Source organism: Triturus cristatus, chromosome 6 (assembly GCF_964204655.1).
Source record: "Triturus cristatus chromosome 6, aTriCri1.1, whole genome shotgun sequence".
Taxonomy (NCBI): domain Eukaryota; kingdom Metazoa; phylum Chordata; class Amphibia; order Caudata; family Salamandridae; genus Triturus; species Triturus cristatus.
The window spans coordinates 1,268,162,818-1,268,177,288 of record NC_140589.1 but is presented as its reverse complement, the minus strand read 5'-3'; the positions used below and the strand labels follow the sequence as shown (position 1 = coordinate 1,268,177,288).

Genomic DNA, 14,471 nt, shown 5'->3' with positions numbered 1-14,471 from the left:
TCCGATCCAGGTATCACTGAGCGGCTTTAAGTATCTGGGGATACACGTTTCGCTGGACCCGGTGGCTCGCTATGAGCTGAATCTCCTGCGTCCGCTTCGGCGATTGCGAGAGGATACGGCCCGGTGGTGCAGGCTGCCCCTGTCCCCGCTGGGTCGGGCCGCGCTGTTCAAAATGATGTCCCTTCCCAGGTTCCTCTATGCACTCCAGAATTCCTTCGACGTCATCCCAGTGGCCTACTTTCGGGAGGTAGAGAGCCTGCAGAGGAGACTGGTGTGGGACGGGCGGGCGCGTATTGCTCTTGCTAAGCTTACTCTCCCCTGGTATGACGGGGGCATCGCGCTTCCCGACATTCGCAGGTATTATTGGGCCGCGCAGCTTTCGGCCATCAACCATGCCACGTATGCGCCTGGCCTGAACCCGGCGTATGAGATGGACAAGTTCCTGCTTCCCGGCGGGGACTATAACAGGGCGCTGTACTCCCGCTCGGCTGGCCGGACCCTTACGGGTCCTACTAAGATTGCTGTGCGGACCTGGAGGGCCGCCACTGCGGCCACGGGCTGGGGTGAGCGACTGACATGTGCTACTCCTTTGTTTGCCTCCGATCGCCTGGGGAGCCTCTGGACTACGAAGGGGTTTGACCAGTGGGACACGATTGGTATCAGCAAAGTGGGAGACCTGTGGCATAAGGGCGCGGTTAAGACTTTCGCGGCTCTTCAGGCCGAATATGAGCTTACGGACAGGGAGTTCTTCCGCTATGCCCAGGTTCGACACGCCCTGCTCTCGGTCTTTGGAGAGGGGACCACGATCCCGGTTTCCTCGCCCCTCGAGGACCGCATACTTGACGGACATGTCCCGGACAGCACTATTTCTTTAATTTATAAGAAACTGATTAATCATCGGGCTGACCTCTTGGTGCGCCTTCGGGAGGCTTGGACGGGGGATGGGGTGGAATTGGACGACGAGGACTGGCAGTCTGCACTGTCGTCCCCCAAAGAGGTCGCCATTCCAGCCCGTCTCCGGTTGGTACAGCTTAAGATTCTTCACCGGGTGTATGTGACAGGTCCTCGCTTGGTCTCGATGGGATATTCCGACGATGGGCTCTGTAAGCGGGGTTGTGGGCTCAGTGCCACCTTTCTCCATATCCTGTGGGAGTGCTGCGAGGTGGCGGACTACTGGCGCCGGGTACATACGGTTATGGGACAGGTCACTGGGGTTGTGCTGCTGCCGGAGGTGCGTCGCTGTGTCCTGAATGTGTGGGAGCCCACTGATTATAGCGCGGCTCAGACTCGGTGGGCGGCCCTGGGGAACATGATTGCCAAGAGAGATATAGCGCAGCTTTGGGGTGCCCAGCGGCCGCCCACCGTGTCAGTATGGAAGGAGAATATGGACTGGTGTATGTTCAGGGAGAAGACTGTGTATGTTGCCCGTGGTAGGCCGGGGACATGGGGCAGAATCTGGGGGCAATGGAATGCATATCGCGGGGGTATCTGTACGCCCCCCCTGGTGGACACCGATATCGCCATGTCCCCCTGACCCTTGACGGTTCCTGGCACCTTTCGGAATGACTACATATGGACGTTCAGTTCCCTTGGCCCCCTCCCCCGTCCCCAGCCTCCCGGTACTCCTTCCTTTCGTGTGCTGCTTAATGGTCTGACCTGGAGTTCCCCGGAGGAAGCCTGACCTGCGCCGTTTGTCTTTATGCCTCGCCTTTTGTTTTTCTTTTAGTTTTCTGTGTTTTTTGGATCTAAGTCTCCTGTGCCTCTAGAACTATCCGGACTCACTACGGGGCCGACCCCCGGGAACCGACTGCAGTTTTGATAAATGTATATTTCATTCTGTACTTAGCGGCCGGCCCTGGTGGTTGTAGGCCCGTGCTTGTAATCGAATTATTGTTCAATAAAAACTTTTAAAAAAAAAACAAAAAAAAAAAAAAAAAAAAAAAACAATGATAATAAATAGCTTATTATACTCCGAGTATCTGCGTATAAGGTGTATGCCATGGCATTTTTTAATGTGCATTTAACTAAATGTATTTAAACAAAACCAGTGTTTAAAGGGGATACATTTATGACTAGAAGCAGAGTTGATTACATGTGTAAAGTATTTATAACACACAAACTGTAAGGCAGTAATCAACTCGTGCACTAATTTACAGACTGACTCTCACAATCATGAAGACACTCTTAAACCCACTCAGACACCTACTTACACACCCAGTGAGACACTCCCGTACTTGCACATCGACTGAGACACTCATGCACTCACTCACTCAAATGTAATAGTTTGGAAATAAAATTTTTTAAAAAACCTTAGAAATTCACTTTAAAACATCAAAGGTTACAGGGACGTTATAGTTATGCTCATATTTCACAGGCACAAAACCAGTGAAATTCAGCAGTTATAGTTACCCAAGCTAACTATAACTTACGCCCCTGCAATGCACTACTTAAGACCTCAAATATGACATCACTATATATACATATAGACACTTTTAAAATCTCTCTGCATGGTGGGAATAATTCTATTTAAACACCCCCCCCCCCAAATCCGGGCCAGAGGAAATGAGGATGTGAAATATAGAGAGGACATAGGTTTCGTAGTCTAATGAATGTATAAAGCTTCAAGCAAGGTCCATAAGTGCTGTGCAAACATTGATGAGTCCTTAAACATCATACCGACCTGTTGTTCAAATGCAAAAATGTGTACAACCTTGAGTGAAGTGTTCCTACACATAGGTGCAATACTTACACTGTGAACCCCTAGTGCCTTCCAGACAGCAAAACTAATGAGTCCAACTCCGCACCAGGCGTATAGTGATCCCCAACCGAGGGCACGTAAAGCAAGCGATGACCCACTCTCCGGTAAGGCCGCTGTAGCAGTAATACCCTAGAATCAGGAGGCACATAGTCAGTTTAGAATTATCAAAAACATTTTTTGAACAAAGCAAAACATGTTTCATACATCTCTTGCACGTTCCCATTCTCCACAAGTCTTTTACTTCAAATGAAGCAGATTCAGTTACATCAAAAAAAACTGTAACTTGATCATTCAATTCAATTTCACATTTCTTTTAACACCTTAAAGCAGGCCTTCTCTAACATTCCATTTTTAACCTCCTTTTCCATTTACAAGAAAATAAAAATCGAAGAAGGTGTCGCAATGTATGATCTGGCCACCTCCATGGTCTTCATTCATAGGTTTATAGCATAAATAATTTATCTGGTTCCACCAGGTAGCACCCTTGAACCTGCTTATGATAAGACTACAGCCAAGAGCCACAGCCTTGTAACACACCATATTAGAAGGCAGGGGAACGCAAGTTTATGTTTGGAGGAAAGCTTCCTATTAAATGCTTAAAGCTATTAATATACTGTGTGGCAAAGACACATAACAATCACTAGATTAACTAGTCACTGGACCTGCAATTATGAATAAAGTTTCAGAGAGCTTTACTGATTACCAAAGAAGCCACACCGTGCTGTCCTGCTCTCATGAGGCATAGGGTGGACCACAATGCTAAATTATGGTCACGAAAATCCCAGTTTCAACTGCAGACTGGTGGCGGTTCCTTCGCAATGGTGGAGGAGCGTCGCCCCACTGCCTGGCTCAAAGCCAGAAAATTTAAAATAAAACGATGTTCTTGCATCGTTATTGCCTGCTATTAGCCAGCGTTGTTGGCAGGGGCAGGGCCGAGGCATTGGAGCTGGTGCACTCCACAAGTGCTCATGTGTGTTTGGCCGACCGTCTCAGGCCAAACAAAACACACATGCGCACTTAGGTTTTCTCCAGCCCAACTGCATTGAGCAGCTGGGCTGGAGCAAACGCACAGACTCCCTGGTCCAAGGGCTGCTGGGACCAGGCAGGAAGAGGAGAGGACGCGCAACATAACGTGACGCTGTAAGTATTTTCCCTGTGCAACCCCACCCGCCTCAGCACCCTTTGTTTATGGCGGCCGCCGCTGCTGCAGACTACTCGTCTTTCGCCTGGAGACTTCGCTCTCTGGTCAAGGTCGAATACACTGAGCTATGACCGCAACTTTAGAATTGTTCAGAGTGCTGTCAAATCTTGCATGGAGTCCTCACTACACGCTGAAGGTCATTCAAGGAGAAACAGCGCCTGTTAATGACATCGCCTGAGAGGTCTATCATTCTTTATCACATGCCATCCCAAGGCAGCATAGTGCACACCTCGTCCACACATATAAGGCCAACTGGGATGAAATGTCAACTAACTGCATCTTGTGATAAATTTTGTGATTAGCGAGGGAATGCATGTTACACTTCATGGCTACTAATGAAAACAAAAGAGTGAGAGTAATCTCAGTTACTAGACGTTACTCAGAGTGCATTCCAGTCCATTGTTTGTTTTTTTGCCCACCATGCCAGCCACATGCAAATCACCACAACAGTCCAGCTCAAACTCCGAGGCTAGGTTCCCTAAGAATGGAAACACAAGCAACAACATACTAGTTTCGGCACAGCTAAGCCTGGTCAGTGAGGTATAGGTTTAGTGCTGTGGCAGAGAAGAGCAGAGGACCCACGTCTGGCATACTATTACACTTAAGAAAGCAAAAGAGTCATGGGTGGAATGCATGAATCAATCTTTCTGGCTGAGATTAATTCAAGCATTCCTTCCATCCCTTTGTTGCTGTATGTACTGGTTACTGCAAACACTTCCATGACTGTCTGGAAGAAAACACAGACTTTAGATTTTTGACGAGTCTAAAGAAAGTGTTTATTGCAAAACTAAACGTCTGTGAGCGACTCGGAAAAACAAAAAGGGGATCCCTTAACCCATGCAATGGGGACCAACTAGGAGTTAAGGCAGGTCACACACATCACATAGGTTTTTACTATTGATCACATGACCACATTTTCACTAAGATACAGACAGATGCACTAGTGAGATACGGTTTTGTAGGCTCGGAGTTCACTGTGCCATGGGGCTCAACCTCTCCTCACTAAAAAGGGAAAAAGCAGCTACACCGGTCCCAGGTTGCCATCTCGATGGAACGTGTCCTGGCAGCCCAGGTTCGACGTTTTTTTCCTCCGAGAATAAAAAACCCACAGTTGCAATTGGCTGCTCTCTGGCTGGAGTGGCATAATGGGCAAACACAACACTGGCTTAGAACAATTCAAAAGTTCCAACATTCAGGTTTTTGTTAAGTGTCACATGTCTGAGCTAGTAAGTGGTTTAACTTTTCAAACGACATTTCGATTAATTAGGAAGTGAAGACGATTTCGGACTTATTCAGTATAGGATGTTGAACATGAAGGAAGGTACTGCAGACCCAATGTGCGCTATTAGTAATTGCTAGACTACCTTTTGCTCATAAATAATGTCTCCAGTTTTACGAGGGAAATATTATCGTGCGTCATGCATATTCAATGAAGAGTTCACCGACAGTATTTGCATAAAACACTTCACCAAAGGCTGGGATGGGGCAATAGGCTACAGGACTGTGAGATAACATGTTCACTTATTTGTTTCACTACGCACCTTTTACAAAGACCGAATTAACTGTCATTGCCAGGTAGTTATATTTGCGAAAGGGCATAATCAACTTGTCTCTTCAGTGTACTTATTTCGTAGAGTGTGTGCATGCCTTGGTGCCAATACCGACTAATCAGAGGAGTAAAAAAAATGAAGCACTACTTTTGCACCCTCCAGCATTTCTTCTGCTCTCATCTAATAGTACTGCAGCAGAGGCACAATAATAATCCACAGTTAGAACCACATGGTAACTTAATAGTCTAATAGAACGCGTACAGGCAAAAACACGTCACAGTGATCTGTGTTTTAGAGTTTATCTTTATGGGCATGAATGAGTGGATAGGACTGGTTCCTCTTAATTACCAGCTTCTGACTGAATCTCCAAATTAGGGCATGGCAGACAGGATGGGATTGCTATCTCACAAGGATGAAAGGTCTTTGGATTCCCAAAGTCTGAGCAGAGTGGGACAGGGCTCTGGGGAGTATGGTGGTCTGTCAACTAGTGCTCAAGAGGGGGGTGGGGGGGGGGGGCTAAGGTAACAGTTTTTGATTATATGGTTTGATCTGGAACACTTCTGCCTGTGGGCAGATCACAGCACCTTTTGAACTAAGATTTATAGGAAGGACAGCTAGGCTTCAGGAAGTGAACAACCATGGAAACAAAGGAGATTTGGATGCCTTTCCCACATTGGGTAAGGGTCTATGGTAGGCTAGTGATGTTACTGGAGACGTTTCAAAGGGAGTAAGGAAGATTTAGGGGAGGGAAAATTCTACATCCTGGATCCAAGGCGTGGTACACGATTTTCCACTGAATGAAACTTGCTTGTGCTCTTAGGACTGGCTGGTTTCCTTTTGGTCACTCCTAAGGAAGAAAGAAACATCACTCGAGAGGATGGTCTTTCTTTCACTCTCTCTCTTGGACTATCAACGGACTAAAGAGAAAATATCATAAATGCTATTGCCTGGCCAATAGTTTAACTACATGCCTAAGAATTCAAGGGTATGACATGTTAATACCAGCAAGAGCATACATCTTTGTCTCCAACTGAAACATAAAAACAGAAGCCTAAAACAGCAGATAAAATACCAATTCCCTGTTAAAGGCATTTTAAAGCTCTTGAAAATATTCCTCTATCCTTCTTAGAGCAAACCAAAGGCCAGAAATGCAATGTTAAAAAAAAAATAAAAAAAAAAAAAAAAAAAGACTATTATACACAAAATATGAATAAAAGTTCATTCTTCTACCTCTTACAGATTCTCCACACATGAGTATTTGGGTAATATTTACCTCTAAAATGGCAATTCTAACTGTAGTACAGAAGAGGCATATGTGGAGCCTACTGCAAATACCTCACATTGCTATTTGCCAGTTTTCAGATGATGAACTTTGGAAGGAGGGAGAGGCATCTTAGGGTGCTGGACTTCGACGGGCAAGCCCCTCAACATACGGACACAGAGACTGCTGGTATGGCCACTTGCTTGTGCACTCATGCACACGAAATCTCCTGGGGACCTAACAGAGTTCAACTACTGCCACAATCAACCAGAAAAGTGTTCCTTTACATTTTGAGTGCCAGAGAGAAAGGACTGAGAACATGGCAATTAGGCTGAGATTTGTTCACATAAATTAGTCCGTAAAGTGGTTTGGACAATCCACACTGATATCTTCTATATATGTGCATTATTTGCCTATGATTTATGCTTAATATATAGTCCTCTTTTAAGGAGACCAACTTGGTTTATTAGTTTATGTAATGCACTAGTTGTTTACATACACAGAGTATATACTGTCCATGGAAATGCTTCCCACAGGTTATCTGCTGCCAATTGTTGCTTATGGTTCCATCACCAGGGTACACCAGTGGAAGAGTTTTCACATCTGAGAGTGCAATGTTAAGCATTGTGAAAAAGACAAAGATAGAGACTCATAGTACTGTTCCTACTTTTCCTATGAAACATAATTTATGCGCCAAGATATCTTAAAACGCATGGTACAATAATAAATATTTATGAGATCCCATACAAACCAGCAATGTTTGATTTCTATGAGAAACTCAACTTTCCATTGCTTGCTCACCTATACTGGCTGGTGATGCAATAGGCCAGTATCAGTACTTTTAGGTTTACACCTAACACAGCAGATGGAGAAAAGGCAACCAAGGTATTGCTTGGTTTGACAGCATTTATTATGCCAACCAACTCGTCTGGATACTCTGCGTTTAAGACATAAAAACGTCATGCCTATTAGTGATGCTTAATTACTGGTAGGTAATATGCTATTAATCAAGCATATTACTTGTGTTCAGCTCCCAACACAGTTTTTAGAGCCATTGTGAAGTAAATTTGACAATACAAAAGGAAAGGATTATCCAACCGAGGATTTACTTCAAAAGAGGATCTCACAAGTTTACAAAGTTTGATGACTAAGTTGTACTGAATACTCAGCAAAACACCCCCCACAGATTGCTTTTTCAAAGGCACTAAAATGAAGTAGGAGTTAGAGTGGAAGTACTCAAGAACAACTGATGGTGGACTTGAAGTGAAAGTTCGAGTTATCATTTGTGGTTAATGTGAAGATTAGCTTATTAATGCACAAAGAAACTGAACTGCTATACAAGAGAACTAGAGACAAGGGTATACGGTTAGTTGAGCCATGTCATGCATCACTGTTTTGAAAAGGAGAAAAAAAAAGTGTTAAACTACAAGATTTCCCTGTGGTTATTAGACTACTTTGTGCAGGGCTTGTGAGTAGAGATTTAGAACTCCATCTTTACATATTCGCTTCAAAACAATCAAGACCAATCTATTGAGCCCTCCAACAATCTAAGCCATATATATTTTTATATACCGGAATTTTTTTATGCTTTAGCGGCTTCAAAACAGAGGTTATAACTAGAGGAAACATAACTGTCTCTGGCCTACATTTCAACTGGCCTAAGGAACAGAGAAATGCCCTAAAACCAGTAAGATATGTATAGTAGTACATTCTAGAAGTCTAGTTAGACTGTGAGCTTCTGTTTAGTCAACAAATCAATATAGTAACCAAGCACAACGTCAAAGGTTTTGAGGCTGAGAAAGGGTCTATTACATCTAGACCACAATAATTAAGTCGCAATATTAATGGTCCTATCTTAGCTAGTCTACTGGAATATACTCTCCATTAAAAAAAGGAACAGAATACAAAGGCAATCTACAAGACTATCTCAATGTTTGGAAGGTTGATTACTTAAGCCCTTAAAGAATTCCATTGACCACTGGTGCAAATAAGCATATAATTCAACTTTTCGCGATTCTTTTTGTAATAAGTTCCAAGAAATGATCTCAAATACATTAAAACCATGACCCTCTACAACGAGGCCAGGAGCTTAGATTTAGCAATACAATTTTGAATTGCCCCAAAAAGCACAAAAGAGACAAATATTGTGGGAAAACCATCAAAGCAACCTTCCTCTCTAACTCACTGGATCCTCATCTGAGATTGATAGCCAACCTAGGTCTCAGAGCTTAATAAAAGATCATATATGTTGAAAGGACAATTAACTCACAATCAAACCCCATCAAACTCGCACCACTCACGCTCACTTATTCAATTGATTACTAAAACCTGAAACTGTCATGTGCACTTGGTGACCTATTAGTGAGCATTAAATAAATAGAATAAGCGTAATCCTTATTACTTGATAGAATCTTCCCTTTTCCTTAAGGACAGCTAGAAAAACGTATTGAGGGCATTTCATCCTCTTAAATTCTTTTTTCCCCCTCATGCAGCCATCCCATGTGGGATCCTAACCAAAATTCAGGCACACAGTGGATAAACAGACCACAGAACTAAACACCAACGTACAGCGTACATTTATGCACAAACACAGAAGGTTTAGCATTAGGTTATGTGGCTGCAGAAATTAAGTCTTGAAAACTCTCTGGGTTGTGAAGCACAGGCTCAGTCTGCAGGCTAAATCAATGGAAAATCCTTACTGCACTCCTAATGCACCCCAGTTTTCACAAATTTATCTGGGAAATGGAGATGCAATGCTGTAGAATTGCATTTCATTACTTAGGCCCAAGTCTGAGGATATACTCAATGGAAACCACAGCAGATGCAAAATTCCTGCATATTCTTATGGAGGCCACCATCTTCAATTATTTCCTTAAACTCATCACGAGGTAAAAATGTCTGATGCTATACACAACACTGTTGTGGCGTTCAGTCAACAGATTATCGCACCCACATTTGGCATCACCAGAAAACGTGAACATATTACAGTCAGGAAGCACAAGACATTCCTATACTGCTGAACGCCAGACAGAGAAAGCACCCTGTAGGTTTTAACAAGTGAAACATGCTGAACGTGCCCGCTCAATGTGGGTCACATGCTACAGGATAAAGGAAATTTGTACAGATATAACATTTATGATCTAGGAATGCCGGTTCTGCATTTCCTACCACGCAGGACAAGCTTTCTGATGTGCTTTCTGCCTTCCATCATTTTTTTTATGCATGTCACCAACCACATCTTGAATGTCTCTCAGCAACCCACATCAACTTGATGGTAACTCATGCAAGGGTACGTTAAAAAAAAAAAAAAAAAAAACACTTGAAATCCCTTCAGATCGGGGGGGTTCTACTGAAAACAGACTTGATGAAAAACATTTCCAAGCTGTGCCTCCAGCTACATCCTAGACCTTGAGTCCAGGAAAAAAATAAAAAACACCACACACACTGCATCTGGCAGTTTTTAGAAGCAGAAGCACATCAAGGCTCAGTCATTCATTATATCTGTACTTCTTGAGAAAGCTTTCAAACATCTGGTCCACTTTTTCCTCACTGTTTAGCCTCTTAAAAAACTTAAAACTGGAGGAAGTCCGGGAGGAGGAGCCTAGCGCGCATCCAAGATGGTCGCGTGAGCACAGGGCTCCCCGGACCCTCTCTGCTCCTCGGAATTTATCCTGAGAATATCCTGACGTGGCTTATGGAATCTGGGAGATAAAGACCAGCTGAGCGTATATCTCTTTTCAAAACTCAAATCGGACCTGGGAATCCTGAGTTGTCGTCGTCGGAACTTTTGGGACCCACCCGACGGAGGTGACCGGGGTGAAGGTGACCCGAGGGACCGGGCTGCAATTGAACAACAGCGGCTTCAGCGCGGTGCCAGCTGCCGATCCACCACTTTCGGTTTCGGTTTTGCACTTCAGGAGACCGGCAGGGAGGTGCGCTCGGGGTGGAGAGGTGCTTCCTGGGCCTCTGCATGAGGTTTTCTTTCATCTGCCACTAGAGCGCCTATCGCCTCGGAACCCCTATACCGACATTTTGTGGTCTTCTTGCTGGTGCCTTACACCTCTTGATTGGAGGTCCCCTCGGGTGACCGTGTTCACATGGGGGGCAAAGGGGGTCCCGAGGGCCGCAAGACCAAGGCTTCCCTCCGCGGGGGGGCAGTCCAGAGCAATAACATGGACCGCTACACCCAGGGCAGGGGGCCCTCTGGCGCTGCTGGCCTCCCCTCGGATACTGCGGAAGGAGGCGCGACCGCCACTACGGAACTATCCTTGCAGGACATTATGGGCGCCATTGATGGCATCAGGGAAACCATCGCGACGCAATATGAGGCCCTGGCCCGTAAGATTGACACTGTCGCGATCGATGTCACCCTGATCCGGGCCGACCTCTCCAAAACTAACGAGAAGGTCCAGGCTCTCGACGCACGGACCTCTACCCTCGGTGCGGAGGTGTCGGATCTGCGGGCCGCGCTTGGAGACATCAGGGTGGTTAACGACCATATGGCCCGGCGGCTTGAGGACTTCGAGGGACGGGCCCGACGCAACAACATCCGCGTCATAGGTGTACCGGAGTCCTCTGACGGCCGCCCGGTTGACCTCGTGGTCGAGGAACTTATCCTGAAACAGTTGTCCTCGGCTGGCCTAAGTAAGTTATTTGCCGTGGAGCGGGCCCATCGAGTTCCGGGCGGTCGGCCACGGCCGGGGGCCCCCCCGAGGCCTATCGTGGCCAAACTGTTCTACTACAGGGACCGCGACGCTATTCTGCAGGCCTCACGGACCCACGGCCCGGTTCGTCATGAGAACTCGACCATCAATTTTTACCCGGACTTCACGCAACTGGTCCAGAAACAACGGATGGGATTCCAAGGGGTGAAGCGTCGTCTCCGTGAGCTGGGCCTAAAGTATTCGATGCTCTACCCTGCAAAACTCCGAGTGGAACATGGGGATCGGACAGCCTTTTTTGACTCTCCTGTGGCTGTAAGTGACTGGCTGGACTCTCTGCCGGACGGAGGTGGCCGTCCCGGACCCTCTGCGGGCACCGCAGGTGATGGGTCCCCTTTAGAATGACTTTTGGTCCTTGATTTTGCCTTTTTGCACTGTACAGTCGGGTCTTATTTCATTTGCATATTGTGTTTTACCAGGACCAGTGAGGGGGGCGGGCGGGGACGGGTCCCTTACCTCCTCTGGGTTCTTTTCGTAGAATGGGGTTAGTGGGGCGACAGGCACACTGCAAGTTGGGGGGGTTTTTTGGCCCGCAGGGGTGCAGGGTGGGGGGAGTTGGTCCTGGGGTGGGGATGGGGGGGGAGGAGGGTTTGTTTTGCTGTGTGTTTTTTGTTTACAGGGCGAGGTACTGATTTTTGTCCACATTTGGGAACTGTGCTGCAGGCTGGGGGACCCTTGATCTATTGGGGGGGATGGGGGGGGATGGGTTGAGGCTTATGTCATGGAACGTTAATGGGTTGGGGGACCGTATCAAGCGGGGTGTAGTACTGCAATATTTGCGTCGTTTGACTCCTGATGTGGTGTTTCTCCAGGAGACGCATCTGGTTGGCAATGTTTGTCATGCAATGAACAGGGGGGGATACCGCCTCGTGGCCCATTCTGGTTTCACAACTGGTTCCAGGGGGGTGGGCATTCTGCTGCGAACCTCACTTCCGGTGGAGATCACTAAGATAGTCTCGGATGACAGAGGGCGCTATGTGTGTTTGATTGGGAGGTGGGAGGGGCAGCCCCTTGCCCTGGTTTCAGTTTACGTCCCCCCGGGCCTCCAGAACTCCACCTTCACTGACTTGGGTCGAATGCTGCTTGACCTTCCGGACAGCCTCCTGCTCATGGGCGGGGACTTTAATTCTGTGGTTTCGGGTGAACTGGATCGTCACCCACCAAGGACCCTCCCCGCTGCCCAGGCATGGCTGGGTGGGATGCTGGAGACCTTCGGCCTGGTGGATAGTTGGAGATTAATGCATCCGACCCAATGCCAATTCACCTTTCACTCGGGGGCCCATGGGAGTCTCTCTAGGTTAGACTACTTCCTTATGCCCGCGGCGCAGACTGGTCGGATTCGAGAGGTCAGGCACCTGGCGCGGGGTATCTCCGACCATTCTCCGCTGTGGCTTGTTTTTGACACCGGGCCGCGGTCTGCAGGGCGGATCGCTCCCATTAACCCATGGTACCTGCGAGACCCTACGACTCGTGACAGCCTGGTTAAGGCTATGGACCAATACTTCCTGGATAACGAGGGGTCGGTGTCTTCTGCAATGTCCCTGTGGGAAGCCTTTAAAACCGTGATCCGCGGACACGCCCTTTCCCAGATAGTGGTGGCTAAGAGGGTCAAGAGTGAGGCAGTGGTGAGGCTGGAGACTGACATCTTGGGGCTGGAGTCGGCCTTGGAGGCGAATGTTACTCCGGACGGGCTCCATGCCCTCAGCCTGAAACAGTTTGAATATAGGTCCCTGGACACTGACGCGGCCAAAACTATGTATAGGGAGCAGCAGGGTCGACTGTACGATGCCGGGGACAAGGCGGGAAAGTTGATCGCGTGGCTGGACAGGAAGGAGAGAGTGAATCGTGTGGTCCCGGAGTTGCGTGCTGCGGATGGTGTGTGTGTGACGGAGCCTGACGAGATTGTGGAATGTTTTGCCGACCACCTCCGGGCTGTGTACTCCCCAGTGACTGACAGGGATGAGGACGACTCTCGCCTTCTACTGAGGGATATCGCCTTGCCCTGCCTGTCTGTTGAGGACCGTGAGCGGCTGGACGCCCCCTTGTCGGTGGATGAAATAGCGACCGCGATCCGCTCCCTTCGCTCGGGCAAGGCTATGGGTCCCAACGGTCTGCCCATTGAGCTATATAAATTGCGCCCTGACAAGCTTGCGCCCTTCCTCAGTCGCATGTTCCGTGAGTCTCTGGCGGCGGGTTCCCTCCCGGCCGATCAGCGTTTGGCCACGATAGTCGTTATCCCCAAGGAGGACAAGCCGCGAGATCGCTGTACTTCTTACCGGCCTATTTCACTGCTAAATGCGGAGCCTAAGATCCTGGCGAAAGTTCTTGCCAATCGTCTGTTGAGCGTCGTGTGCGATCTGATTCATCCGGACCAATGCGGATTCATCCCGCATCGTAACACCGCTCTTAACTTGCGGCGTCTTCATGGCGCCCTCGCCAGGGCGGAGCTCCTCTCCGAACCGGCCGTGCTGGTTTCTTTGGATGCCACGATGGCTTTTGACACCATCGAGTGGCCATTCCTCTGGGCTGTCTTGGCTAAATTTGGCTTTGGGGAAGGATTTATTGGCTGGGTGAAGCTTCTGTACACGGGACCCATGGCTCAGGTGGTGGTGAACGGGCGGGTCTCTCGGCCCTTTGCCCTCGGCAGGGGCACGAGGCAGGGATGCCCGTTGTCCCCTTTGCTCTTCGCGCTCGCCCTGGAGCCACTCGCGGCTTGGCTCCGCTGGGAGCCCTCGCTTCGAGGGATCCGGTGGGCCCCGGGCTTTGAAGATCGGGTTTCGCTGTATGCGGACGATATTCTCCTATATCTCACCTCACCGCGGCAGTCGCTCAACGTCCTCTTTGACGTTCTGACTTCCTTTGGGAATAATTCCGGTCTCACGATCAATTGGTCTAAATCCTGCGTCTATCCGATCTCCGGTGGTCCTCCACTCCTACCGCCTCGGCTTCCGATCCAGGTATCACTGAGCGGCTTTAAGTA

At 47.9% G+C, this 14,471-nt stretch overlaps 1 protein-coding gene across 1 annotated transcript in view; it reads right to left on the bottom strand.

Moving 5' to 3' along the window:
* Positions 1–14,471, bottom strand: part of TMEM242 (transmembrane protein 242) — a 105,700-nt gene that overhangs the window by 70,323 nt on the left and 20,906 nt on the right. Inside the window, exon 3 of the mRNA XM_085612224.1 lies at positions 2,750–2,887. Within this exon, the coding sequence (XP_085468350.1) occupies positions 2,750–2,887 (138 nt within the window). The remainder of the gene's footprint in view (positions 1–2,749; positions 2,888–14,471) is intronic.